The 27,857-nt window shown below is 41.9% G+C and overlaps 1 protein-coding gene and 1 long non-coding RNA gene across 4 annotated transcripts in view; one reads left to right on the top strand and one right to left on the bottom strand.

Annotated features, from left to right (window-relative positions):
- Positions 1-6,087: 6,087 nt before the first annotated feature.
- TARBP1 (TAR (HIV-1) RNA binding protein 1) overlaps positions 6,088-27,857 on the bottom strand; it is a 65,698-nt gene continuing 43,928 nt past the window's right edge. Inside the window, exons 18-30 of one of the 3 annotated variants that reach the window (XM_033431258.2) lie at positions 26,931-27,112; positions 26,687-26,758; positions 24,725-24,845; positions 23,747-23,857; positions 22,734-22,883; positions 16,788-16,874; positions 14,571-14,767; positions 12,877-12,958; positions 10,765-10,936; positions 7,662-7,853; positions 7,355-7,479; positions 6,805-6,941; positions 6,088-6,472 (exon numbers count right to left, since the gene is read on the bottom strand). In XM_033431258.2, the coding sequence (XP_033287149.2) occupies positions 6,304-6,472; positions 6,805-6,941; positions 7,355-7,479; positions 7,662-7,853; positions 10,765-10,936; positions 12,877-12,958; positions 14,571-14,767; positions 16,788-16,874; positions 22,734-22,883; positions 23,747-23,857; positions 24,725-24,845; positions 26,687-26,758; positions 26,931-27,112 (1,797 nt within the window). In that variant the 3' untranslated portion in view covers positions 6,088-6,303. Of the gene's footprint in view, positions 6,473-6,804; positions 6,942-7,354; positions 7,548-7,661; positions 7,854-10,764; positions 10,937-12,562; positions 12,661-12,876; positions 12,959-14,570; positions 14,768-16,787; positions 16,875-22,733; positions 22,884-23,746; positions 23,858-24,724; positions 24,846-26,686; positions 26,759-26,930; positions 27,113-27,857 lie in introns of those variants that run through there. The other 2 variants (XM_049696869.1, XR_007471238.1) reach the window with 2 other exon arrangements.
- LOC125960979 (uncharacterized) lies at positions 6,358-15,169 on the top strand. Its single transcript, XR_007471240.1, has 2 exons — positions 6,358-6,499; positions 6,915-15,169. It is a non-coding gene; the product is annotated as an uncharacterized LOC125960979 (long non-coding RNA).

Here is a 27,857-nt window from a genome sequence, read left to right on the forward strand (position 1 = left end):
CTAGCTACCTCAAAAGAAAAAAAGCACACAAATGGGAAGGAACAAATAAAACTGGCTGTATTCATGGACAATATGATTATCTCTGTAGAAAATCCCAAAGAATCGACAAAAAGAGCACCTAGAATTAATAAGTGAATCTTAGAAAGGTGGCAGGAAACAAGGTCAATATACAAAAGAAAATCATATTTGTGTATACCAGCAATGAACAGCTGGAATCTAAAATAAAATTTAAAATGTACCATTTACAGTAGCATTAAAAAAACTAAAAATAAAAGGAATACTTAGATATAAATCTAACAGTATGTGCAGGACCTATATCCTGAGAACTACAAAACACTTGAAATCAGAGATCAACTTAATTGGGGAGAGGTACAGTGTTCATGGATTAGAAGACTCAGTGTTGTTAATTTACTGTTAAGTTCTCCCCAGTTTGTTATATGGGTTCAAAACAACCCCAATCAAAATCTCAAGATTTTTGGTAGATTCTACCAAGCTGATTCTAAAATTTGTATGGAAAGTCAAAGGACCTAAGATAGCCAAAACAATTCTGAAAAGAACAAAATTGGAAGATTCATATTATATGATTTTAACGCTTATTGTAAAGCTACAGTGATTAAGATAGTATGGTATTGGCAGAAGGATAGACACATAGTTCAGTAGAACAGATCAGAGCCCAGAAATATACCCACACAGTTAGAGTCAACTGAGTTTGGACAAGGTGAAAAGGTGATTCCGTAAAGGATAATCTTTTCAGCAAATGGTGCTGGAAAAATTGGATGTCCATGCACAACAAAAAGAGCCTTGACATAAACTGCACCTTGTTAAAAAAAAAAACAAAAAAAAACCTCGAAATGGATCATAGACTTAAATGTAAAATATAAAACTATATAACTTCCAGAAGAAAATGTGGAGAAATTCTGCATGATTTGGGGTTTGGAAGTGAATTTTTATAACGTCTTAACTTTTAAAAAAATTTGTTTTATTTATTTTATTTTTGGCTGCATTGGATCTCCTTTGTGGTGCGTGGGCTTCTCATTGCAGTGGCTTCTCTTGTTGCAGAGCACGGGCTGTAGGCACACAGACTTCAGCAGTTGTGGCTCGCGGGCTCTAGAGCACAGGCTCAGTAGTTGTGGCGCATGGGCTTAGTTGCCCCACGGCATCTGTGATCTTCCTGGACTAGGGATCGAACCCGTGTCCCCTGCATTGGCAGGTGGATTCTTAACCACTGCGCCACCAGGGAAGCCCTGGAAGTGAATTTTTAGATGATGACCTCAAAAGCACAATCCATAAGAGGAAAAAAAAAAGCTAAGTTGGACTTTATCAGTATTAAAAATTTCTGCTCTGTGAAAGATACAATTAAGAGAATGAAAAGATAAAACTGGGAGAAAATATTGCAAATCACATATCTCATTAAAGAACTTGTATCCAGAATAACAAACCCTTATTTTAAAAATAGCCCAAGTTAAAAAAATAGGCAAATTACGTGAATATTTTCACAACTCTATTCATCGTGTTAGAAATAATATTATATTATGAAAAGATGCTCCATATTATTTGTAAATTAAAACCGTGATGACCTATCACTACACACCTGTCAGAGTGCCTTAAATTTAAAAAAGTTGATAGTACCAAGTACTGATGAAGAGGCATAGCAACAGAAACCTGGCATTCACTGCTGGTGGGGAAAGGGGTTGACTCTGAAAGGGTTACACGAAGGAACTTTTAGCTGGAAGCTGTTTTCTATGGCACTGTGGTGGTGCATCCGTGTATGCACCTGTCAAAACCCACAGGACTGTACACTGTAGAGAGTGACCTTGTGTGCACATTAAAATCAAATCAACCAGGGGGACTTCCCTTCCCTGGTGGTCCAGTGGTTAAGACTCTGCACTCCCAATGCAGGGAGCCCGGGTTCGATCCCTGGTCGGGGAACTAAGATCCCACGTACTGCAGCAAAGCCCGCATGCCACAACTACTGAGCCCACGCGCTCTAGAGCCTTTGGGCCGCAACTAGAGAAGCCCGTGCGTCTGCAGGAACGAAGAGCCCACCCAGCCTAAAGAAAAAAAGAAAATATTAGTCCCACCCATCTCAAAATAAGTAAATAAATAAAAATGAAATCAACCAGGATTTTGGAGGAATTCTAGTTTGGAACGAAGAATGATAAATGAATCTAAGTATTATAAATATATGACAAACTCACTGAAAGGGATGGATAAGAAAGGGGCTGACCCACAATAACTTTGAAAAATGGGAGTTCTGACTGGATTCTGTAAGACTGAAGACAAAAAGGACTACGCACATCGCTAAATTTCACAGGGATGTGGTGCAGCAATTCTGAAACCACAGTCATGAGAACCAGGTTTGTGTTAGAAAAAGCAGTTAAAAATAAGAGGTGCATGTTAGAATGAACCCTGTGGTGTTGGATTGGTGTCAGAGACAGCGGGAAGAATTCCTGTTTATGTGAACATATCTGGACGTAGTACTTGTACACACATGGGCTGGTGGACACCCAGGTCCCCTAGCTCTGTCCACTGAGAGGGCCTGCAGTGACAAGTCCAGGAGCAACGAGCACACCCAGCACCCAGACCTCGATTTCTGATAGTATTCACCAATAAATGGAACCAATGATCCTTGGTGAAATGTCTGACTCTAGAACTGGTATAGAGAGAGTAAAGATGAGCCTGGAGCATTGTGTATATAAGAATGTAAGAAAGTACTTAAAAAAAAAAAAAAAGGGCATGCCAAAGGACACAAGAGCCAACCATCCGCCCTGCCACAAACAGATGACTGACGAAAGGACAAGACTTCCTTACAGAGGAATTCCAAGTAATAAAGGAGCAGCATCCTGGATGCCAAAGTCAGTGCTCCTGGAACAGAAAAAGTGTTATCAGTGGGAGATGGGAAATCTGAATATAGATCAGGATTGTGGTCTGCTTAGTGAACAGCACCATTATCAACGTTAACTTCTTAGTTTTGATAAATGTCCATGGTTATGTAAGATCCTGTTAGAGGCATCTGGGTGAAGGGCATATGGAAACGGTGCACTATCTTTGCAGCTCTCCTGCAAAACAAAAATTATTTTAATAAAGCTACAGACACGCCTCCCGGGAGGAGGCACCGCCCCGCAGCGCGGAATTCTCCGTCTGGGTCTTGCTGGAGCTTGGTGGCCGCTCTGTCACTAGTCTGAGTCGGGAGTGCCTGTATGGAACCCCAGAAATACGACTCAACAGTATGATTCAAAGCAGCGGAACGAGCAAGACCACGTCTGCGAGTCTTCACTGCAGCATCGTTTTCACTGGAAAAGTGGAAACAATCCAGAATGTTCCGCGGCAAGCCCCCAAATGGTAATCTTACAACTTGAGAACTCTCCCTGGAAAAGTAAGAGCCCAGAAACTGCTGAGCCTCCCAGTCTGAATTTCCTTTCCCAGATTCATCGAGTAGGTCCTTGGGGATTACATGAGAAAATGCACGTAAAGTGCTTAGCAGAGTGTCTGGAATGCAGAAACAATGAACGACAGTGAACTTGGCATCCGCGTTGACTAGCTTGGCCCTTGCTGCAACCTGCATTCTCACTGACAAATTCCAGCAGGTTATGTCTGGAATTTGTGATGAGTGACTTCAGAAGGGCCAAGGCTTTCGGTGCCGAACCGAGGATGTTCACATCCTTTTGTCTGGAAATCAGACAAATTACTACAAATCAGACAAATTATTACAAATTTGTCTGATTTTATTACAATAAATAATAAATATTTTTATTTATAATATATAATAATATATATATTATTATATATATTTTATATATATTATATATTATATATAATATATATCTATTTTATATATAAAAATAAATATAAAAAAATAAATATATAAAAAAACAAAAAAATATATATAAAAAATAAATATAAAAAATATATATTTATTACAATAAATAATATTTTTATTTATAATAATATATAATAATAAAAATAAATAAAATAATAAAATAATAAATAAATAAATAAATAAAATAAATAAAAATAAATAAATAATTAAATAAAATAATAAATAAAAATAAATATATTTATTACAATAAATAATAAATATTTTTATAATATATAATATATATATTATATATTTTTATATATAAAATATATATTATATATATGTATTATACATATTATATATATAATATATATAATATATATTATATAATATATATTATATATATTATGTATAATACATATAATATATATTATATATAATATATATTATATATATAATATATATTATATATATATAAATATATAATAATTATTATTACAAATCAAATTATTACACTGGTCTGATTTTTGAAGCCAACCGATGTGTGAGACTGTGAGAAAGTTACCTAATCACTTTGTTCCTATTTCCGTCTCTGTCCCAGGTGATGGGGGTGGATTACTGTACCTGAAGTATAGAGAAGTAGGAGGAGAAATGTTGTTCTGGGGCTTCCAAATGATATAATTCTATTCAATCCCACCACTGAATATTCTACCCTGGATTTATGTGGCATCCACTTTTACTGTCCCCTCTCCATCCTTCACCAGACTTTTAATTTTTTCCTCATGAGAATGTATTATTCTTACAGTAACAACAAAGAGCTAATGTAAAATGACCAGCAACAAATTGACTCTATTTTAATTCTGACTTGAGCCTCCAAAGTGGAATGAAGAATGTGAGTGCAAAATTTGCTTTATGATATAATGGGTGGAAAACCCCACCTAATTCTAATTATTCTCTACATTTCTTCCTCTACATGTTTGTATAGTCTTGGCTATTTTATTTAAATGCAAGTTCTTTGTATTCATTTTCTTTTTTTTTTTTAATTGAAGTATAGTTCATTTACAATATTGTTAGTTGCAGGTGTACAGCATAGTGATTCAGTGTTTTTACAGATTATATTCCATTATAGGTTATTTCAAGATACTGGGTATAGTTCACTGTGCTATACAGTATATCCTTGTTGCTTATCTCTTTTATATATAGTAGCTTGTATCTGTTCATCTCATACCCCTAACTTGGCCCTCCCCCCTTCCTTCTCCCCTTTGGTAACCACTAGGTTTTTTTTTTTTTTTTTTTCCCCGGTACGCGGGCCTCTCACTGTTGTGGCCTCTCCCGTTGCGGAGCACAGGCTCCAGACGCGCAGGCTCAGCAGCCATGGCCCGCGGGCCCAGCCTCTCCGCGGCACGTGGGATCCCCCTAGACCGGGGCACGAACCCGCGTCCCCCCGTCCCCCGCACCGGCAGGCGGAGTCTCAACCACTGCGCCAGCAGGGAAGCCCTCTGTATCTGTGAGTCTGTTTCGGTTTTGCATATAGATCCATTTGTATTATTTTTTAGATACTACATATAAGTGATATTGTAGAGTAAAAAAATAAATTAAAAATAAAGCTACAGAAGAAAAAAGTACATAACAGGTAACGAACTCTGAAACTTAATTATTATTAAAAAAGGACCCAGACATGATTGAAGTGCATTGCTGGATGGTGACAGTTACCATTAAATAATAAAGTAATCCTAATATCAAACAAAAAACCCTCAGAAGAAGAGAAACAGCACATCAACCCTCGTGGGTTCCATTCTCACTACTGGTAACGATGTGCAAGGGTGTCACCTCCTTTGGGTCCACGTTGACAACCGTCAGAAGGTAGACTAGTTCTAATCACTATTTGAACCCTGAGTGAAGATGGCATATGAAAATTTCCTAAAAACTTCATATGAACGATTATGGCCTAGTTTATGGCTTTAAAAATGTTATGAACTTACAGGGAAGCTGGTTTGGCATCTTGCCAAGCATGTTTCCTCCCTGCGCAGTAGATACAAATCAGCAGAAAGAGGCTAATGGCTCCTCCTCATGCTGAAGCTTTGCTCCCCCCCCCCCCCGCCCCGCGCTCGCTCTTGACAGGGGTGTGGTATTCACAGATAATCAGAGCTGCCCTAATTCTGCCTTCCTCCTACCATGATCCACATTTCTGACAATACTAGTTTCTAGGAAAGAAATGATCTTTTTAAAATACATTGTTTTATTTCCACAATTGCTTAAAATATTTTATTAAAGAAGCAATACAACTTAGCTTTAAAAAAGGTTTATTAAAGGGGACAACATACAGCAATATAGTTAAGGCACATGACAAAGTTTTGGCATTAACCTGCAAATAAAGAAATGCAAATTATCCCAACAGATTTCAGAATCTATCTCATCAGTCCAAATAGTTCTAAAACAATGTTTCAACAGCACCGATAGATAACTCGATAACTTGATAACTCGTCTCAGACAAGGCACAAGCTTCAGGACCCGGGGTCCCCCTGCTTCAGCAGCTGCTGCCTGGTGTATTCCCAGATGAGCAGAGCTCCACTCACGTGGACGTTGAGGGAGCGGATGATGCCCTGTTGAGGAATTTCCACACACACGTCCAGTTGCTGGATCAGATTTGCTGGAATTCCTTCCCGTTCATTTCTGATTCAGAAAAATGGGAGAAGAAAGGTTAGTTTTCTTATAATAAACAATTTTTTTCTCAGATATCCTGGATGTTACTGGAAGAGACAGGTTAACACAATGACACAAGTCTGTGGTACCAGGAAAATAAAGAGTGTAACAAGAAGGTTTATGGGTCAATTCTGTGCTCACCTGACCATCCCAAACGGGTGAAATAAAACGAGAGCTGAGGGGGGGCTTTCCATAAACCTTGCAAGTCAAAAGCCAGGTACAGGTGTATGATCAAGAGTCCAGGTAAAACTGTAAACCTTCTGAAACGTTTTCTAGACAGACTCTCAAGACAGTGTTCTTACCCCAACAAGAGTAGAGACTTCTCAGGGAAGCAGTACTGGGTTAGGTCTAAACTTTTCACCGTCTGTTCCACACCCACGATGGTGTAACCTTCTGCTTTTTTCTGTTGCAGATAATCGATCAGCTGAGGTGGTTTTACCTTAATATTCGTTTACAAAGAGCAGAATATTAAATCATTCACTTACAGCCCTCCTGGGGGTAAAATCAGTTAAAGAAAAAACACTTTCATGAAACTGAAATTTGTTAAAAGGAAAGGGACAGAATTATACACTATGAAAAAGAACGCTCCCAACATCTCATAAATTTATCAAACGAGAGTGACTTATAACAGGACACATTTTACTGAAAAGAATTCTACATTATTGATTTCTAAAAATACAACAGTGTGAAAGATAAGAACAGGAGAACAGAGTGGGCTGTAGTTTACTTTTCAGTATTATTTTTAAGCCATCAAAGGCTGGACTACTGCAAAAGGGTTGATAACGTGAAGACAGAGTACTACAAAAGAGTCTAGCAAACGAAAATTTTAATAATACATCACTATGCGCCCACCTCCACTAAAGGAAGCCACTGTTCTGCTGAAACGCTGAGGTGCTGAAACTGCTTGTCTCTGATGCACTGAAGGCTGCCAACCACGAGCGCCGAGGCCCCGAACACCTCACAGGTCCGGCACAGCCCTGCACAGGACAAGCCGGGGTTACTGCCGCCAGTCTAAGGCCAAGTTCACTAGGTCCCAGGCATTCCTCTGAAGCTCCCGGAGAGGGGGAAATGTGGAAGAGGCCACAAATGGCACTGGGTCAATTACAAATTTTCGGGATCAGAAGATGTCAAGCAAGCCCAGTGGAAACTCTAACTTTACCTCCTAAGTTGGTTGGTTTGTCAACGAGTGAGGCCACTACAATCAGTCTGCTGAGTGACTTCCCAAGTTTGGCCGCACGATCCTGAAATACCAGCTCCAGGTCTAAGTCGGGAACATTGTTTCTCCATGGGATAATCTTCTTCTGAACATCACTCCACTCTGACTCGTTATCTGCTTCGCCTGAGTTAGAACCTGGGAAAGAAAAAGAAAATATAAATCTCCCTCTCTATTGATTTACATGCATATATACTTTTTTAAGAGCTTAAAATGATAGTTTAGAATGAGATTCATTGACTAAAGAACTTTACTTGGATTCAGATACAATTGTCATTTTCGGTAACAGTTTAAAATGTTCAGATTCTACCCTGCTAACCAAAATACGACAATATTTCATGAAAATCAAAGATGCACATTTTTTTCCATTTTGGCATACCCCAAATTGGGAAGCATCTTAGAATCCACAAGGGTACCATGGGTTTGGCAGCATTTTTTTCTTAGAGTTACATAAAATAATGGCGTATCTTACAAACAGTGGTGTTATTAGATTGGAATTTTCTGTAGAAATATTGTATGCCGGAAAACAACAATCAGGCTTTATCTTAAATTATCTTCCAAGTACTTGGGGGACCTTTTCTAAAAACGAGGACTGTTCTTTGGAGCAGTTATCTCTTGGCTACCGCGATGAGTACACGGTGTTACTGAGCTGTCTAATGTGCGTTGTGATCTCTAGTTCAGGACTGAGACTCTCCTTCCAGGCTTTCCTTCCCACTCCAGACCTGACTGAGCAAACGGGGGCACTTAGGTTACTGGGGAGGGAAGAGACACGCATGGAACCACGACCGACGCAGGAGGGCTCAGGGAAGGGAGTGTAAAAGTCTGCAAAGGAGAGCGCGTGGGAAGGGCGGGGCAGACTGTGGACACGTTCCGCAGGAGCAGACGCGCGGAAGGACACGGACTCAGGCATCGCTCACAGCCTGCAGTGGAGGGAGGGACGTGACTCAGACCAGGCCGTTAGGGCTTTGTGTATAAAATGATAAAGAATTTCTTCTACAGACAGGAGGCAGTACAGGGTTTTAAGAAAGGGGGTAACAGTACTGGTTTTGTGTTGCAGAAAAAACCCCTCTTAAAAACGAATGTGGAGGATAAGTGGGGAGGGAAAACCACCGAGAGGCTTTCACACTAGCCCAAAAAAGACAAAAACAGTCTCTGCAAGAGGGGCTGAAGAGGAAGGGCAGAATCGCCAAGATCTGATAGCGGACGGATGTGGCTAGAGGGACCGCAGAAGAATGACTCCTGTGAGACCACTAACAGGAAGGGGATTAGAAGAGGCGCGTCTGGGCAGAAAGGTAACGTGGATTTGGATACTGAGTTTAAAGAGCTTATAGATGAGCTAGTGAAAGCGTGTAGAAGGCTCAGGAAGGAGGCTGGCCAGAGATAAGGATCTGAAAGTTGCAGTTACATAGGTGGTGGTTTCCAGTTGTGGGAATTAATAAAAAACGTGCAGGGAGAGCAAACAGAATGAGAAGAAAACCAGGCCAATGAAAGCATTTAGCATTCACATCTCAGCAGAGAAACCCTGTTGCAATATCCCCCTCTTTACCAAAAACAAACAAAAACAGAAAGACCTCTGTAGCCTTCTCCCCACCCAGTAACTCCCCACTTCTCTGCCCCACTCACGCCATGGCAGAAGTCAGACAAGATGTGCAGATGTGCGGCTCCCCTCTCCTCCCCTCCCGGTCAGGCGGGCCCCTCCGCCCTGAGAAGGCCCCTGTCACTGTCTTTTGCCCCCAAATCCACATTTGCTCTTCCCCAGGCTTTGCCTGACTTGCTGTCACTTCATGTAGCCTCTGCTCGATGTCAGCTCCTTAAAAAGGTCTTTTTAATCCTCTCTCACACTCCTTGCTCAGCTTTCTTTTCTCCATACTACCTGACATCTTATCTGTCTGTTTAGGGTTGTCCCCCTGGAGGAATGTAAGCGCCCTGAGGGCAGGGCCTTTGTCTTTTGTTCAGCACACAGGGGGCAATAAGTAAATCTTTGTTGACCGAGTAAATAAATTTAAGGTGATAGTCTTAAAATGAACCACCTAAAGTATTTGATTAAAAAAACGCACTTTCCTAGAACTCTCCTCCAGACAAAAACCTAAGGGTGGGACCCAAGAATCTGCACTTTCAACATGATGTCCAAGGGATTCCTGAAAACACTAAAATTTGAGAGAACTATAAATATAAGGGACGAGGGAGGGGAACTCAAAGGAGAGTGAGAAAAGTCAGACTGAGGAGAAAAATCCGGAGAGCAAGAAATGAGCAAATAAATGCTACACAGGGTCAGGTATGGTAAGAAAAGAGCATCTGTTTAGATTTTGTAAGGAAGTAGACAAAGACAATTTCTGCTTTTCTGAAAGAAGTTTCCATGATGCTTATGGGCTGGGGAAGCCAGAAGGAGGACACAATGTGAGTGACAGAAATGCTGAGAATGCAGATCGCTACTACACATCTCTTAAGGTTAGCTGTGATTTTAAAAGTGGGCGGGAGACTTGTTCCCCCGTTTTTTGGGGCAGCTGGACTGTGAAGGGAAGGAGGAGGACGGGAAGTAACAGAGGGAAAAGGGGGGGGTCCTTGAGAAAGCTGCAGGGAAGGATGGGGGCGGGGGCACGTGAAAGGAGGGCTGGAGCCATAGGGAAAAGAGGGGTAAGAGATGAGTGATGTTCGGCCAGACCGAGGAGGGAATGCAGAGCTCTGCTTCACTCCCAAATAGGAAAAGAAAAGAGATTTCTTAATTTGGCCCTTTTTAATATCTATATTTTTTCAGAAATATATAGTAGAAGAGCAATGAATATTAATTATCAATACTTCAAAGAAGACAGAAGCCTTTAGCTTTATATAGTAAAGCAGATTAAGCTCTCTTTGGCTATTAAGAGCAAAGCCAACGTCAACTGAAAGTACTAGTCAGAGTGACACCACGCCTTCTGTCTTTTCTCTAAGTGGAGCAGAATTCACCACATCAATGAAAAATGGTACTATCAACCACCTATTCTAAATAACGTGAATCAATAAGCCTGACCAAGGCAACAGGGAGAACAAGTAAAACAGAAGTTTTTCTTACCTATGTCCTGCTGGGACCAGTCACCTGGTTTTAGTTCACAAAGTTGAGCTGGAGAAAGGTACCACTGAAATCTTGCATCTAAAGGAATGTCAGTGAACCTGGTGAATTTACCAATGGCAATCCATTCGTCCTCAACAAGGCCAGAAAGGCGTGGAAGGATATAAAATATGGTCTGAAAGGAGAATTGTAAACATCTAAATTTTCTTCCCTTAAAAATAACAAAGAAATACATGATAACATGTTTAAAGTACAACTTAATTATTATTACTGATGCGTTCTCCCAAACTATCACATCTGATCAAATGACATACTTTCATTTATATCTTGTAGCAACTGTCTATCTATACTTCTTATCTTCTCTAAGACATTAAGGGATTAATTTAGGAAATCCTTGAGAGCGGGCAGATCTTCCACTCCAGTATTTCTAACTGTATGTAGCATAGTATACACCATGCTCTTAATACAAGCAAGAAGTGTTTTGGAATTAATTAGCATTCATGTTGGACAACATTTGGATAAATGCTATTTATTGACAACCAGACACCTCCATAAGCAATCAGATTCAAGCTCCTGTGATGCCCGATCTTCACTCTCGCTGCCAATATACAAATTTAGAGTCTAGATGTTGCCTCGACTGTATCTTAGCTGTGTGACGTTAGACAAGCCATTAGCCTCTCTCAGCTTCAACTTCCTCACTGGCAAAATGAGGGTAAAATCAGGTGAAAAGAGCACATGAAAGTGATCTGTAAACTGCACAGTGTGACACCACTGTGAACAGCAGTTATTCAGTCACTACATGACAATCCTCCTCCCCTTTTCTTACCTATGACAAGAAAACTGAGATCCAGATAACCCTCAAATGTGAAAAGGCAGAGGAGTCAGAAGCACAGCAGGCAATTTACAAATAAAGTAATAAACTTATAACAATGTCCAAGTCTTCATAAAATTTTTAGAATGAATATGGTTTTCTCTTTATTTGCAATATTTGTGCAAATTGAAACTGGCATGATGAATGCAACTGTTCATTAAGTACGTACCAAGTATAGCTCCAAATGTACAGAGAAACAGAGTTCTTGTGTGCCATTATTTTGATATGTACAGTTATGGTTCGTATAATTAATAGAGAATAAAATATATAAAACATACGAGGGTGAGGCAGTCAAAGTCAGGATGAAGGAAAAGTGGAAGCAAGGGACTTACTCCTGCTGGAGAACTGAATAGAAAAGGCTGACTTAGCACTAGAGAGTTATTAAGAGTCCTTCAGAAAGATGTCAAACAAAGCATTCTGGGCGCTAAAGGACACAGAACAGAGCACGTTAAAATATTTGAAAAATCCTAAATAATTTTTGCAATGAAGCAACAAAGTACACAATAATGTTTTATGATGACTATCTCACAACATATAGATCTGTATTTTTTTTTAAAGGCCAGCTTATTAGTAATTCACACACACACACACACAACCCAACAACAACAAAAAACTGCTTATGCATGGTAGCTGAAGTTTCTGATACTTCCAGATTCCTAGATCACGTTTTAAATTCCAAGGCTGTAACTGTAGTCGAAAAAGGGAGAAAGTAATATATGTACCAATTTTAATAATCTGTATATTAATTCACATGCTAACTGTAATAAGTATAAAGGAATTATATAAGCACATTCTGTTAGGATCACTGAGATGGTGGGTCATCTGCTATACAATTCCAGCCATCCAGAACCTAAAACAGGCACTTAACAAAAGAGTAGATCTTCTCGCTCTTTCATAACAGTGGGCTTCGTTCGTTACAACAGATCTCACCTGCACAAATGTTCTCACTCATTTCCTTTTAATGTCAGAACAGATTTCTGTTCAGAGTTAAATATTCCCCCTTCCAGTGTTTACAAGCCAGACACTGCCTGAGAAACAGAAAGTGAAAATGACTAGCCAGTTTTCACTGCTGAAGAGTGAAGCGCAAGCAGCCGTGACAAAATTACACGGAGCACTTTACGACCGTGAAGGCGGTGCTGTAAGGACAGTTAACCTCAGTACACCTTCCACAACCGGGGCAGAAAGGAAGCACGGGGACTAAAGATACGGAAGAGAGTCGTTCGCAAATGAGACCCTCTGCTCACCTCCAGACAGTAGTCCTTAAGTGGGTGGAACGCTGCAAAAAAGAAATGCTCCTGGATCCGTTGCCAATTCTTCTTCGCGTTCCTAAGTGGTAAAGATACATGTGAGGTACAGACTAGTGAACCCACTCTGGTAAGGGGGAAAGCCAAGTAGCTCTCTTAAAGAGGCACCGCAGAATTTAGAATGCATGGAAAATCTTGTGAATTTTATCCCAAGATTTATAACCCCTATCTCCAAGATCAGCGTCCTTAAAAGCTGACCCTAAATCTGACGTTTTGAAGTGAAAGTCAAAGACAGACAAAGAAATTAAATAACTCTCACAGTCCTACGTCAAACAATGACTCAACAAGAATGAAACTCAGGTCTCCACTCCATCGAGGAGACAGTCGTCAGTCAACAGACAACGATGGGAAAATCTCACAGGAACAGCTGCCGCAGGTACAACTCCCTTGCTTGGGCAAAAAGAATTCTAAAAGGGAACCATGTAAGAAATCTAGGCTGGGATCCTTATGTCTCTCTCTGGCCATAAATGCTTTTTTTTTTTTTTTTTTTTTTTCCCTTCAGGAGAGAAAATCGTTACATAAGTTACTTTTTTGTTTCTGGCTGCGCCGCGCAGCATGTGGGATCTCAGTTCCCCGACCAGGGACTGCCCACTGCAGTGGAAGCGCGGAGTCTTAACCTCGGGACTGCCAGGGAAGTCCACGTAAGTCACGTTTTCTACCCTGAAGATCCATGACACGCAGCCAAACTGTACCAACTTTTGTTAAGCCAGGTGAAAGTAAGGGGTTTTAAATACTTAGGTACATACTCACAAACAACAAAAACCAAAAATTTGTCAAGTTTTAGAAGGCAAAAGGAGGGAGGAATAAAAGTGACAAAACGTGGCCACCGGCAGGTTTCAGTTTAAATTCATGACCGACAACCCAAAAGCTGAGCAACAATTTCAAGATGCCCTCCCGGTGAGATCATTCTCCTGCTCTGGCCAGCGTACCTCCTTCACCCCCGAGTTCCCAGCCCCTCCTGTCACTGCCGGTTGGGCCTCAACATCAGCGGGGTGAGGAGAGGAGACCTGAGATGAGAGACTGGCCCCTCCTTATGCACCTGTCTTCTCTGCCCCTTGGCTTTCAAGGGTCTCTTCAAAGGACAGCACCCCAACGTGTGTCCGAGCTCCCATCCCCCTGGGTTTTGCTACTGAGTCGTGCACCCCAACCTACTCCATCACAGCAGCGGTGTTGTATCTGTTTGATACTGAGCATCTGACTAGGATTTTGTTTGGGGAATAGAGAAGTTCTCTTAGAAAAGAAAAAGGCAAGAGCTTCCAGCTTTAACCCGGACATCTGAGGGGTTATGAGCATGGCTTTAGAGTCCGGTCATGCTACTTCTCAGCAGTTCTTTGACAACAGAGGATGAAAACATTTGGCTACGCTGAAGAGAAACGTCTAGAGGTCCCTAAATTAAAGATCAAGGATTAAAGAGCAAAAAAAAGAAAAAGAAGAGAGATCAATGACGGAGCTGACAGCACTTAGAACTGTAATTAAACTGCACATCAAATAGTGAGCTGCTTAAATGCTGCTTAATCCGAGCTCTGTGCACTGCAGCATGATGCGCTAAACAGGAGCTGCTAAAAGCTGGGCACCCTCTATGCCCTCTCTGCACACAATGCTGGACCGAGGGGAAGGGGACAAGGCCTGCTTACCCTGCTCCATGCATGTTTTCCACTTGATTCAGACTGGATTCAATAACGGAAGTCAAAGCATCAAGTTCTTCAACGTGCAATGTCTTACACATGCTCCAGATTTTCTTAAGAGCAACTAAGGCATACAGTCGAATGCTAAAATTGTGATTAAAACACCAGTGCAGTACGACAATAAGGGCTTGCTTCAGAATGAGTTTCTGAAAAGGAGAAACATTCTTCAGATGTAAACATGGACCACTTTACCCTTGACTGTATGACCAAGAACAAGGAGTACAGGTGACAAAAATGCTACAAAGTAAAATCTTATTTCACTGTTTTTGCATCGTCATTCTCAGACAGATACACTGGCAGGAGTGATTTCCTCAAGAAGGAAAAGTATCTTCCCAGCTCTTTAGTTTTTATTTACCATGCTGCCACACATGTTCTCCCCCATACTCCAGTACCGAGGTTAATCTGAATGAAGTACTTTCATGCTAACCACTGTATGACCAGTGTTTTAAAGAAGTCTCCATCACTTATTACCTTACCATGGGCTGAAAAAGTTAGAAATATTAAGTGAACTTGAGCAAGGTACCTCATAAAATGCTGTTTTGCCCTGGTCTGAACTACTCTGTTTTCCCTAATAGTGACCTTGGACCCACACAGCACTGAGTGGTGGCAGGAAAATTAAGAAGTGGGGAGAAAAATAATAAGAGTTTAAACTTCCCTGTAGTCTTTTCCTGGGAATTCACAGAGTTTTTCACCTTCACAGCCAGGAGATTTTATGCAATGATAATCCCTGATTTCTAAAACCACACAGTTCAACAGATATTGAAAGGCAAAGGAAGTGACATGTATTAATGTGGAAACCAGATGGACTCAAACGTTTAATACAGTATCAGGAGCTACCTTAATGCTCCTACAAACGGCTCATCTGTAAATGTTACTGGGCTGCACCAAGCTAAGAGCCCTGCAATAGTACAGTTTCCTGTCTATCTTACTTCTCTCAACAGATTGTAAGCAAATCTCTTCCCTGCACATATTTAAAACAGAAAGATAACAACTGCTATTACCTGATGCTACAGCTTTCGTAACTCTTACCGGAAGGTGTTAACACAAGTTTTCACATAACTATAACTAACACACTGCCATCTGGCTGACAGACACTGTAACACACCATCAATTTTAAGATATTATCATGGTTTTTGAGGTTAAAATGTGGTGGGAAGAAAGACCTGTTCTTAGGATTGATGAAATAGGTTAACAACGAAATCGGATTGTTACTGTGCTTAAAGACAACACTTTGAAAAGTTCTAGGAAACCTATCCCCCCAATATTTTTGCCTCACTTTCAACACTAAACATTTCTTTCAGACAGCTGACCATTGAACAACAGGGGTTTGAACTGTGCAGGTCCACTTATACGTGGATTTTTTTTCCACTAAAGACGTACTACAGTGCTACAGGATCCTCGGGTGGTTGAATCCACAGATACAGATGAGGAACCTTGTATTACGGTGACTGTAAAGTTACATGTGGATTTCCCACTGCGCAGAGGGTCGGTACTCCCAACGCCTGTGTTGACCGAGGGTCGACTGTGTTAAGTTTCTCCCAGAATTTACAACATATAAGTACACTCTATATAGATTCAATAATATAGAATCTTGCTCTAAATCTTTACCAGCAGGTTTTCCTGAATTCTCCACAGTTGCCATAGTGATTAACCAGAATTAGCTAAGATCTCTACTTATCTAGGGAAGATGCTTTAAACCTGAGAAAGATGAAGAACTGCCTTTCACACTCTGAATAATGACAGTCATTTTATATAAACCTTCAATAACACAATGGCTTTTAATACTCTGACCATGAGTTTCTTTGTACAAGCATTTGTTAAATAACTCTGCCAGCCAAGGAACAGTTAAATGCAATAAGGGAAGTCTTATTTAAATAATCTTACGTAAATACTTGCATAAAGTTAAGCATCCTATCATTAAAAGTTGCCCATTGATTTGTCTAGAGATTTAACATGGGCTCAGGCGTTATCTCAGTGTGTGTGTGCCCGTGGGTAACACCTTATTGTGCATTTGTGTCTAAGTGCATATGCCATTAGGAGGGGAGTGGAAGGGAAGGGGAGAAACTGCAAAACACAAGGACTACTCTAAATGAGAACAGTTAGCAAATGTATAAGTTCTATTTTGATAGTCAAGTCTGAACTCTTCTCATAAACAATATAACCTACCTTCTCTGGAATATTTTCAGTAATGATGTCCAAATGCGACAAAACTGATAAAAACGTACAAATGCTTGTTTTAAGGTTTTCTTCGGCCTGAAAATAAATCAGATACACGAAACAGTCACTCAAGGCTGCCGCGAGCCCGTGCACATCAAGGCACCGGGCTGGATGCTTGGGGCCCGGGCCATGAGGCCGGCTCTTCCCCAACGCAGCCACGGCCTGGGTGGGAGGAGAGGAGGAAAAGCGAGAAAGCACAGGAACGTTCCAGAGTCAAATGCCCGCAGGCACAACACTCATCCACACACGGCCGCTAACCACTCAGGCGAGGAGTACCTGGGGGAGACCAGAGTGAGCTCACTGCACGGAGAGAAGGGCTGGCTGGAGAAAGCGGGGGTAGGCGGGGGAACAGGTGAAGATGACCAAGACGAACCAAGACAGGCAAGCGGGAAGCAAAGGCCCCCGTGCGGAGGGGAGCAGCAGAGGTTAAATGGGGCCCTGCAGCTGCTTAAAAAGAGCCTCAAGAGGGCTGCCCTGGTGGCGCTGTGGTTGGGGGTCCGCCTGCCGATGCAGGGTACGCGGGTTCGTGCCCCGGTCCGGAAGGGTCCCACGTGCCGCGGAGCGGCTGGGCCCGTGAGCCATGGCCGCTGAGCCTGCGCGAACGGAGCCTGTGCTCCGCAGCGGGAGAGGCCACAACGGTCAGAGGCCCGCGTACCGCCAAAAAAAAAAAAAAAAAACAGAACCCTCAATGAAACGCTACTTATAAGAGTGTTCAACTGGAATTCGGAAACCTTCCCAATGATAGTGACTTGGAATTACACATCATTTTAATGATGACAAACTGACGGACACCGGGTAGACTGGAAAGAGACTACAGACACCACAGTTCAGAAAGTGTTCCAAAAGGCGAATCAGATGATTAATTCCTTTATGTAACTAGTAGTTAGTTACTGACTGTCTTCCATGGACCAGTTACTGTGGCAGAAACAGAGGAAAACAAAAATAGATAAGATTCCTGCCTTCCTGGAGCTTATGGTCTAATGGAAAGAAAATCAAACCAGACAGTAAGTTAAAATTCCCATTATAAAAAGAATATTTACGTGCTACAAAAACCCACACTAAGGGGGTCTAAACTAAGGGAGGTAACTTCCTTTAAGAAATGACATAAATTGGGCTTCCCTGGTGGCGCAGTGGTTGGGAGTCCGCCTGCCGATGCAGGGGACACGGGTTCGTGCCCCGGTCTGGGAGGATCCCGCGTGCTGCGGGGCGGCTGGGCCCGTGAGCCATGGCCGCTGAGCCTGCGCGTCCAGAGCCTGTGCTCCGCGACGGGAGAGGCCGCAACGGTGAGAGGCCTGAGTACAGGGGGAAAAAAAAAAAAAATGACACAAATGACACAAACGACACATGAACTGCGATCTGAAGGAAGAGCAGCAGTTATTTATGCAGGCGAGGAAAAAGAACAGAAAAGGTCAGGGCGGTACTCGGCCACATGGGGGCCCCGATGAAGCAAGCTGTCCAGTAAGCAGGCCCTAAGGCGGGCCCCGCCCCCGGGGGGGCTTGGTCACACCATCTGCCCTGGCCAATAAGCAGCACGCGATCAGAGGCTGGGAACGTGCGGGTTCACCAGGGCGCGTCCTCCTGGAACGCTCGTCCTCGGCACCCTGAGCGACCACACACACAGCTGCAGAACCAGTGGTGCCCGGCCCCGCGGCTGTCCCCACTACTGCAGCCAAGGTGATAAGCACGTGGCCGAAGAAGTCGTTTGCAGGTCCCAGCCCAGTGGACACCACATGCACAACAGCCCAGCCTGGTCCTGTCAATCCAGAAGCAGGAAAAATAGCAGAGTGTTGTTCACACCCCTGGCCTTTGGAATGTTCCAGCAACAGAAAACTGAGCCCATGCATGCATCCATGACTCGACTGCAGAGGCGGGAACGTGGGGCACACGGACTGGACGGGGAAGAGGGCATAGGCCACGTGAGACCTGCAGGCCACACACGGCTGAAAGTGGACGACCTGATCACATTTTCATTTTGAAGAACCTGCTCTGGCCTCGGTGTGGAGAGGAGATTGAAAGGGAGGAAGAGGGGACGCAGGTGGTCCACCGAGAGGAGCAGTGCAGTGGACGATGCAGCCTGGACCAAGGCCAAACGCAGAGACGGGAGATGGTGACTGAGAAACACTCGGGAGGTAAGAGCGACAGGATCTGGTCCAGAGTCAGGAAAAGCGCTGAGTTCCCTGCTTTGTGCAGCTGTACAGACGGTGGTGCTGTTTACAATAGTAGAAAAAGATCAAGTCTGGGGCAAATATAAGGCACCTGGTGTCAGACATCCAAGTTTTAGATGATTTATAAACATTCAAGAAGAATGTCCACAGCGGGGGTCAGCAAAGCTTTCTGTAAAGGACCAAACAGTGAATAAAAATACAGCTCTGAGGTCCATACAGTCTGCTGCAAACACTCGACTCTGTCCTTTTAGCTCAAACACAGCCATGAACGATAGGTACTGATATATGAACGGGCATGGCTGTGCTCCATCAAACGTGGCCAGGCCGGGCGTGGCTGCAGTCAGCCTGATGGGGCACTTAGGGGAAGATGGCTGGAAGACAGAGAGAAATTATTGGGTCATTCACATCAGATAATAAGTGAATCCATGACCCAGATAAAACTGACTATAAAACAAGGAGAAATTAAGGAAAGGCGGCGGCCCAGCCTTGAGAGGCACTAACATTTAACAGCTGGGCAGGGAAGGGAATGCCCAGAAAGGACACAGAAAAGAGGAAACACAGGGGCAGGGGGAACCAGGGAAGTGTTACTGAACCAGGAACAAGGAGGTCGTCTGCAGCATAGACGGATGGGGGGAAGCAGGAGGCTGACCACCGACCCTGGCGAAGGGTCATCTGAGAAGTGACCAAGCTGGAGGTGGGTCCGCTGGACTGAACTGTGGGCAAAGAGAACATGAAAACCCCGAAACTGTGGCATACACACACTTCTTTCATCAAGTCTGGCTCTGACAGGGTAGGGAGATAGGTGATTACAGGCGTCCTCTATAGGAGCAGCTCAGTGTAAATACCCATAACAATGGATGAGAAACCACCTGGTTAAGAAGGGGACACTAGGTATAGGAGAGAGACCGAGGGCTAAGGTTCCCGAGAAGGCAGACAGGAAGATAAGCCGGAGAACAAGCAGAGGAATTACCCCAACAGCAGATGCAGGTCCTTGATGATATAGGAGGGAAGCAGTCTTGGGTGGATATGGACAAGGTATTGGGTTGGCCGAAAAGTTCGTTCGGGTTTTTCCAGAAGATGTTACAGCAAAACCTGAATGAACTTCTCGGCCAACCCTATATATTTATTTGCGTGACTGCTCTTGAGAAGGTAAAGGTATTCCTATGCGATGACTGCCACTTTCTCGGAAACATAAAAGCTAAGGTCACCTGCTTCAAATAAAGGAGGAAAAGGGTGTAGTGGACACTGCCTGTTTGCGGGTATCTCTTCTGAATCCCCTTCCCAGTTCAGGGAATTCTCACCTTATAGGTCTTGTGAGAAGCTGGAAATGCCAGACATTCATTTTCCCAGCCTCCCTGCAGCTAAGAGAAGTCACCTGACCTGGATCCGGAGACGCCTGCCCTGAATGCTGGGTTGAGAACTGTTTACCCAGAGAGGCAGAGCCCACAGAGAACCCACTCCCTGCAGGCGGCAGGCGGCAGGCGGACGGCTGGCCAAGGCTGCAGCAGTGCCGCGATGGTGCCAGGCGTGCAGTGGGGTGAAGCAATGTCCCTGGTGGACCTGCTCTACGGCACGCCTGTGGCTACAGCAGTTCTGGAAACCACTGAGCCCCACCTTGTTCCTGCCTATTTTCCAAGCTGGATTCTGCAGCTTTCTGGGCTACCTCACTTCCCCCATCTCCGCTGTCTGTTTTCCATCCCTTTGATTCAATCAGCCAACGTTTTACTTGCTTACAGTGAAAAACCCTGATGTCCACGAGGAAAAGATGTGAAGAGAATATACCAGCTCTGAGAGCTCTTTATGGAAAATTGAGAGACTGAGCAGAGTGGAGAAACGGGACGGAACTGGTGGCTTGACCAGGGACAGGAGAGTCGGGGGGGCTGGAAGCACACCAGAGCCAGGGGCCTTCCGTGAGAATTTCTGAGGCAGCGCCCACCCGCTTGAGAGCAGACACATCAAACGAGATTAATAAAGCAACAGGTCTGAGAAGCAATGCAAGGAAAAAATGTCAAAGTATGTTTCTTAATTCTATGGGCATGAAGAGAAGAAGGAAAGCCAGGAGAGGAACCTTGGAACAGTGAAGACGAACGCGGCTTCTGAAAGGAAACAGACACCTGAATTAGAGCTTTGTCATTTCTTAGTGGTGTGACAAGTTACTTAATCTCTCTGGACTTCAGTTTTTTCACTAAGTAAAATGTAAAAATTCTGACCTACTTTTCAGGATCATTGTTGAAGATGATGCCGCCATGCTTATCGTAACAGCCAGGTTTCAGGAGAGGAGCCTGGGACAGTGAGTGAGTGAGTGTGAGTGTGAGTGTGAGTGTGTGTGTGTGTGTGTGTGTGTCAGGGGTTTCAGGCAAAGACACGCTCATCAATTTCGTGTTATACAGGATGAAGTTTGAAGTGATTATGTTAGAGGGCCTAGGAGGTGGCTGGGATGCAGCGAACCAGCAGAGACAGGGAGTATAGAAAGAGAAGGACAAGGGACTGGAGAAGGGACCACCACAGTGTACAGTCAGCTGGAGAAGAAAAGCAACAGTCAACGAGAAAGGCTGCACGGCAGTAAGGAAGAGGAAGAAAAAGACAAGGCTGTTTGTAGCTGCACATGAAGCCCTCAACGTGCGACTTCTGAAGATGCGGCAGAGCCCAGTGGTTTAAGAAGAGCAAGAGAGAAAGGCAAAGATACTCACTCTCGAAGTTTAATAGAAGGAAAAGAAGACACTAGGATGACGGCAGGGGGAGCAAAAGTCAACAGAATAAGAGTGAAGAGCTCAGGGCACATAAGGACACAGCTACAGATGAGCAAGAGAGAACAACAGTTTCTCCCCCTGAAACAGAAAGGAAGAAACAGAAAGAGATGCTTTTCGCACACAGAAGGCAAGGTCATTTACCCAGAAAGGGAAGGATGAACTTGGGAACCAGCAGAAAATACTCGAGGCAAGGATTTAGAACTGATGTTTAGAAACAACTTGCTATTTGTCAGGAAGCCCGCAACTGCAAACTCCATCACTAATCTTAGTATCGATGCCTTACAAATGATTTTCAAGATTTAAGAATGTTGGGGATGAGGTGTCAGAGGTGTGCGTGAGGGTACAGAGGAGTAAGAATGGAAATGAACTGACACTTGCTTTTGGCTGGGTGGTAGGGGCTCCCTTCTACTCTCTCTGCTTTGGTTATATTTGAAATTTCCCTACTAAGAAATTCTTTAAAATGTAAGGAATGCATTTAATTCCTCATCATTCTTTTTTTTGTTTTTTGTTTTTTTTACTTTTTGGCTGCACTCTGCAGCATGTGGGATCTTCGTTCCCCAACCAGGGATCGAACCTGCACCCCTGCATTGGAAGCACGGAGTCTTAACCACTGGACCACCAGGGAAGTCCCCAATTCCTCAGCATTCTTATCTCTAAGATCAAACAAAGACTTTGCTTGGTAAATAAAAATATAGAAGGCGCCTATTTCCCTTACTCCTTAACAACAGAAACCTTTTCCATCTTTGTTTTGTTGGAACAGAAGAACTCTCAAATAAAAATTATGCTATACTCAAGATAAACGCCAGGGCTTTCTGTCTCTGTCTAAATTAATTCAAATCCTGCAAAACACAATTTAGGGTATCAGTACATCAGGGGCAGGGCAACTGACAGCCAGAAAACTATTAAAGTGAAACAATCTCCCAGCATAGCTAAGATCTTTTCTTCATTAAAAAAAATTATGAAAAATCTCCTTTACTTACGTAAGAAAAACAGTCCCAGAACTTCGGAAGAAATTGAGGGAATTTATGAAGAATCAATATAATAATCCATTCTATAAAATATTTTATGGATGCTTGATTATTGATGAAACCAGCCTGGAAAATCTTGTCAGTAATTCTATTCAAGAAATTCTGAGAAAAATAAAGCACACAAATTAAACTGTTATGGTTATTAATTTAAAAAAATGTATTTTTATTGCGATATCACTGACATATAATGTATAAGTTTAGGTGTACAACATGATGTGATGATAATTTATTTATTTTTTAAACATCTTTATTGGGGTATAATTGCTTTACAATGGTGTGTTAGTTTCTGCTTTATACCAAAGTGAATCAGCTATACATATACCTATGTCCCCATATCTCTTCCCTCTTGCGTCTCCCTCCCACCCTCCCTATCCCACCCCTCTAGGTGGTCACAAAGCACCGAGCTGATCTCCCTGTGCTATGCAGCTGCTTCCCACTAGCTATCTATTTTACGTTTGATAGTGTATATATCTCAGTGCCACTCTCTCACTTTGTGATGATACATTTATATGTCGCATTATGACTACCACCTTAGCAGCACTAGTCTCTATCATGTCCCATAGTGATTTCTCTTCTGTGGTGGGAAAAATTAAAATCTGTTCCTTATCAACTTTGAAAATGGTTACTAATTTTAATTAAGAAATAATCACTATTAAAAAAACAGCTTAAAGTTTCATCGTGGCATATGAGTCTTTAAACAGTTAAAACATTACAATAAAATACTGAGGGGAAAAATATATTAAATGGGGCCATGTAAATCAGTTTCCAATTTATTTCTACAACACCTAATTGCCTTAGTATTCTATTAAAAAAACTTCTGAATAAACTTCAATTTTAAGAACTAAAGTATAGATTTTAAGCAGACGACTTTCTCAATTTTAAAGTAGCACATGACAATTTCGACGACATAGTTTATTCATATGAAAACATTATGCTTAAAGGTACGAATGGAATAAATGTCATACCTGATCGAATCTGGGGAAAAGTACAAGCAGAGTCTGCCATATTCGGTTTTTCACTCTATGTTGTTGAGAATTCACATAGTATCGAGTTCTTGACTTGGACACCAATTCATCCTTGGGGGGGGAGAGGGTGGGACCAATATGAAATTACCTACTGAATTCGTGATTAATGAAAATAAAATCAGTGACAACTTCAAGTTTAAAAAGTATAAACTGGGCATAGGAGCCTGTTATACTCTGAAAGGCAGAAGGATAAGAAAGACACTTTCTTATGATACTTTTCCCAAGTTTCCTTTCAAAACAATGAATTTCGTTCTTTTGTTTAACTTATCTTTTTTTTAAAAAAAAAGTTTTATTATTCTTATTTAATTAATTTATTTATTTTTATTTCTGGGCCACGCCGTGCAGCATGTGGGATCTTAGTTCCCTGACCAGGGATCGAACCCATGCCCCCTGCATTGGAAGCGCGGAGTCTTAACCACTGGACCACCAGGAAGTCTAAACTTATCTGCTTTTAAAATTAGAAAAGGAACCATACAAATTTACGTAGTAAAAAAAGTACCTGAAAATATACTTCTCCTTCCTTGTGCCCAGTTAAGGGGGAGACATGGGGTCACAGGGGTGGACTTTGCACTAAAAATGTTTTTAAGTTTATCGTATTTTAGTAAATAGTGACAGATCTGAAGAATATATATTAGCAAGGGAATACAATGCCCCTCGATGGCGTAAGTTTGGAATAATGGAACCTGCAATTTGATATAAACACCACTGAGACAGGGGCACCTCAGTAAACGGACAGTGCCATCACCAGACACAAGGCAACGGCAGCACAGAGTCCTCCTACGTTAGCAGCGCTCTCCCCGGCTTTCACGGTCTGTGCTGTCTAAGTTCAGCCAACTGGCGGGTTTACTTCTGGTACGTCACTGCGAGTGCTTGAACTGCTAAGTTAAGATACTTTAAGGTAAAATAAAGCATATTTACTTTTTCTAATAGCTTGATTGCAAGATCTTCCATAAACAACTTATGAGACATATTTGAGTCATCTAATAAACACAGGAATTTGACAGCACAAATTCTCACGTAATGGTCCTCTCTTTTAGTACTAAAAAATATAAAATGATAGATTATGTTAATACATTTTCAAAATTAAAAAATACATTAGATATTAATTTCAAAATATCAAAACCTTCCAAAGTTTTCTAAAATTAAGTAGCTTCATATTTAATGACAATGCATTTTATTATTATGTTTTTACATCTTTATTGGAGTATAATTGCTTTACAATGGTGTGTTAGTTTCTGCTTTATAACAAAGTGAATCAGTTACACATATACATATGTTCCCATATCTCTTCCCTCTTGCGTCTCCCTCCCTATCCCACCCCTCTAGGTGGTCACAAAGCACCCAGCTGATCTCCCTGTGCTATGCGGCTGCTTCCCACTAGCTATCTGTTTTACGTTTGGTAGTGTATATGTGTCTATGCCACTCTCTCGCTTTGTCACAGCTCACCCTTCCCCCTCCCCTGACAATGCATTTTAAATCAGGATAGACAGTGGACGGTAACGAATACATCAACAGGAGATCCTGTACACAAAGTCTGAATGAGCACAAGTTCACCCAGACTTCTGGAAAAACAAGGCACACGCTACTGATACTGGGTCAATAATACCTTATCTGTGGACAAAACAGATCACGGCTCATGGCACTGTTCCTGGAAGAGGACCACAGACACCTCCTGCTCAGGGGCAAGAACACACACCAACACCTCGATGCTGTCGTCACTGTGCACTCTAAGTGCCCATCTCTAAGTGAAGGGCAAACTCAGAGAGCACTCACTGTATGTGCTGAGCGTCCCAGCATTTTCAGTATCCAAACGGGGAAAAATAAATTCACTGAAATTGTTAATTATTTCCAGGTTCGTTAAAATGACTATAATGTGAATAAATGTCATTTTAATTTAACAATATCTGTCTAGTAGAAATCAGAATATTCTGGAAACGTCAACTAAATAAATTTCACTTATTGTTATACTATAACCAGCCAAGAAAACAAAAAATTAATTAAAATAATTAACAATGAAAAATGTATATATTTAATGAAGAGTGGCAGATTTAAAACATAGCTATGACTCTTAGAATAATAAACTTTGTGGTAACTGTACACAATTGTCATTTGTTGTCCTAAACTCTAGAATCAAAGTGAATCATGACAACACAATTTATTATCTTCTTCATAAACACCTATGCACAAAGTTTTGAAAATTATGTGAGAAAATAAAAACTTTTTAAAAAGCTCCAAAAAAATTATTTCAGCGGTTAGATAAGAATAGGCTTATCCCAGACATCAAAACTTTAGGGCCTATTCCAACAGTAATTTTATTTTTGCGTGAGCATAGTGACTTGTTAAATAGTGGATTTTAGCCAAAAAAAAAATAAACTATGTGCACTGATGATCACCCCTCCACCCAAATAAAGAAGAGGGATAGGGAGTGCATATTCCCCACAGTTATTTCCTTATTTATGCTGGACTTGGCACTAAATTTTTTTTTTTTTTTTTGTGGTACGCGGGCCTCTCACTGCTGTGGCCTCTCCCGTTGCGGAGCACAGGCTCCCGACGCACAGGCTCAGCGGCCATGGCTCACGGGCCCAGCCGCTCCGCGGCATGTAGGATCTTCCCGGACCGGGGCATGAACCCATGTCCCCTGCATCGGCAGGCGGACTCTCAACCACTGCGCCACCAGGGAAGCACCACACTAAATTTTTTTAAAGTTTATCATATTTCAGTAAATAGTGACAGATCTGAAGAAAATATATTAGCAAGGCAATATAATTTCTAACACAATTTGGAAGGCTCATGCAGTATCTTATACAGAATGTTTCTCATATGATGTTATGTTTTGAATGCCGCATTTATATCAAGATATGGAGGACCCACCATACTTACTTTTCAATAACTGTGTTCGCTGCACACTCATGCCCAAGATTTTCTATGAAGGTCTGTACATCCTGAATAAGTCTTTCCATAAAACACATGTGACAAAGAACAACAAGTTTTAGAAGAAAAAAATTAAAGTCCCAAATTAAAAATCAATATTCTTCTAACTGAAAGCCTTAAAATAAAGACACAATTCTACCCAAATAGACACTTAATATAAGTTAGGTGAGGCTGAAATAATGGCATCTTTTACCTTTGATCACGCCGAAACACCGTTCCAAATATACACGCCTCAAGGACAAGTTCGCTGTAATTTTTAGCAGTAGATAAAGACACATTTGAAGCAGAAACGATCCAAGATTTGCAGCAATAACTGATCAATATATTGAAGACTCCAGTTTTTATAGCAGACATTTCAATTATCCTGTACATAATCTGGAATGAAATACAATAGTTCCTTTATCCTTTGACCAATTAAGTTTTTTCAAAAAAGAGAAAAAAAATTCATGTTGCTAAAAACTGTTACTTGAATGCCTTCAAATGATAGTTTCAACATAACCATAAATAGAGTCTAAAAAATTAAAAACGCTTCACTGTTTGCACGATGCGAACCAATCACAGAATGCTAAGTTTCATTTAATACTAAAAATAAATAAAATTTTACTGATACTGATATTCACCCAGAACTATCCCAGAGGAACAACTGCCCACAGTGATAGGGAATGAAAGGGAGAAAAAACGCCTCACCCTTGACATTTTCAGTTTTCTTTGCACTTGCCAGGGGCCTCCCTTTCCTCAAAACAAAAGAGGCCCCCCTCTCTCAGTGTGTACCGTGGGTCAGGAAAGGACGCAGAGACAGCAGGGTAATACATGGATTTATTTTCCATCTGCCCCTTTGGATAAGGAGTATATGTGAATCTGAGGCATGATGTAATTCCATCACCTTATGTTCCCTACTACGTATCAGTGACTGTAAGCACAAATGCCTCCAGAAACCAGAAAGACCTTTGGATAGGTTATATCCAGAGAAATATTTCCTTGAACAAGAAAAGCAACCGCACAGATGCACTGACAAATGGCACGTGACGTTTGCCCTCAGGGTCCAGGAGAAATCAAGCCACGGTCTGGAGTGGAGCAACAGAAAGGGTGTGCCCCACCTGGATGGGCCAGGGACGAGTGA

The sequence above is a fragment of the Orcinus orca genome, chromosome 14 (assembly GCF_937001465.1).
Source record: "Orcinus orca chromosome 14, mOrcOrc1.1, whole genome shotgun sequence".
NCBI classification, from domain to species: Eukaryota; Metazoa; Chordata; class Mammalia; order Artiodactyla; family Delphinidae; genus Orcinus; species Orcinus orca.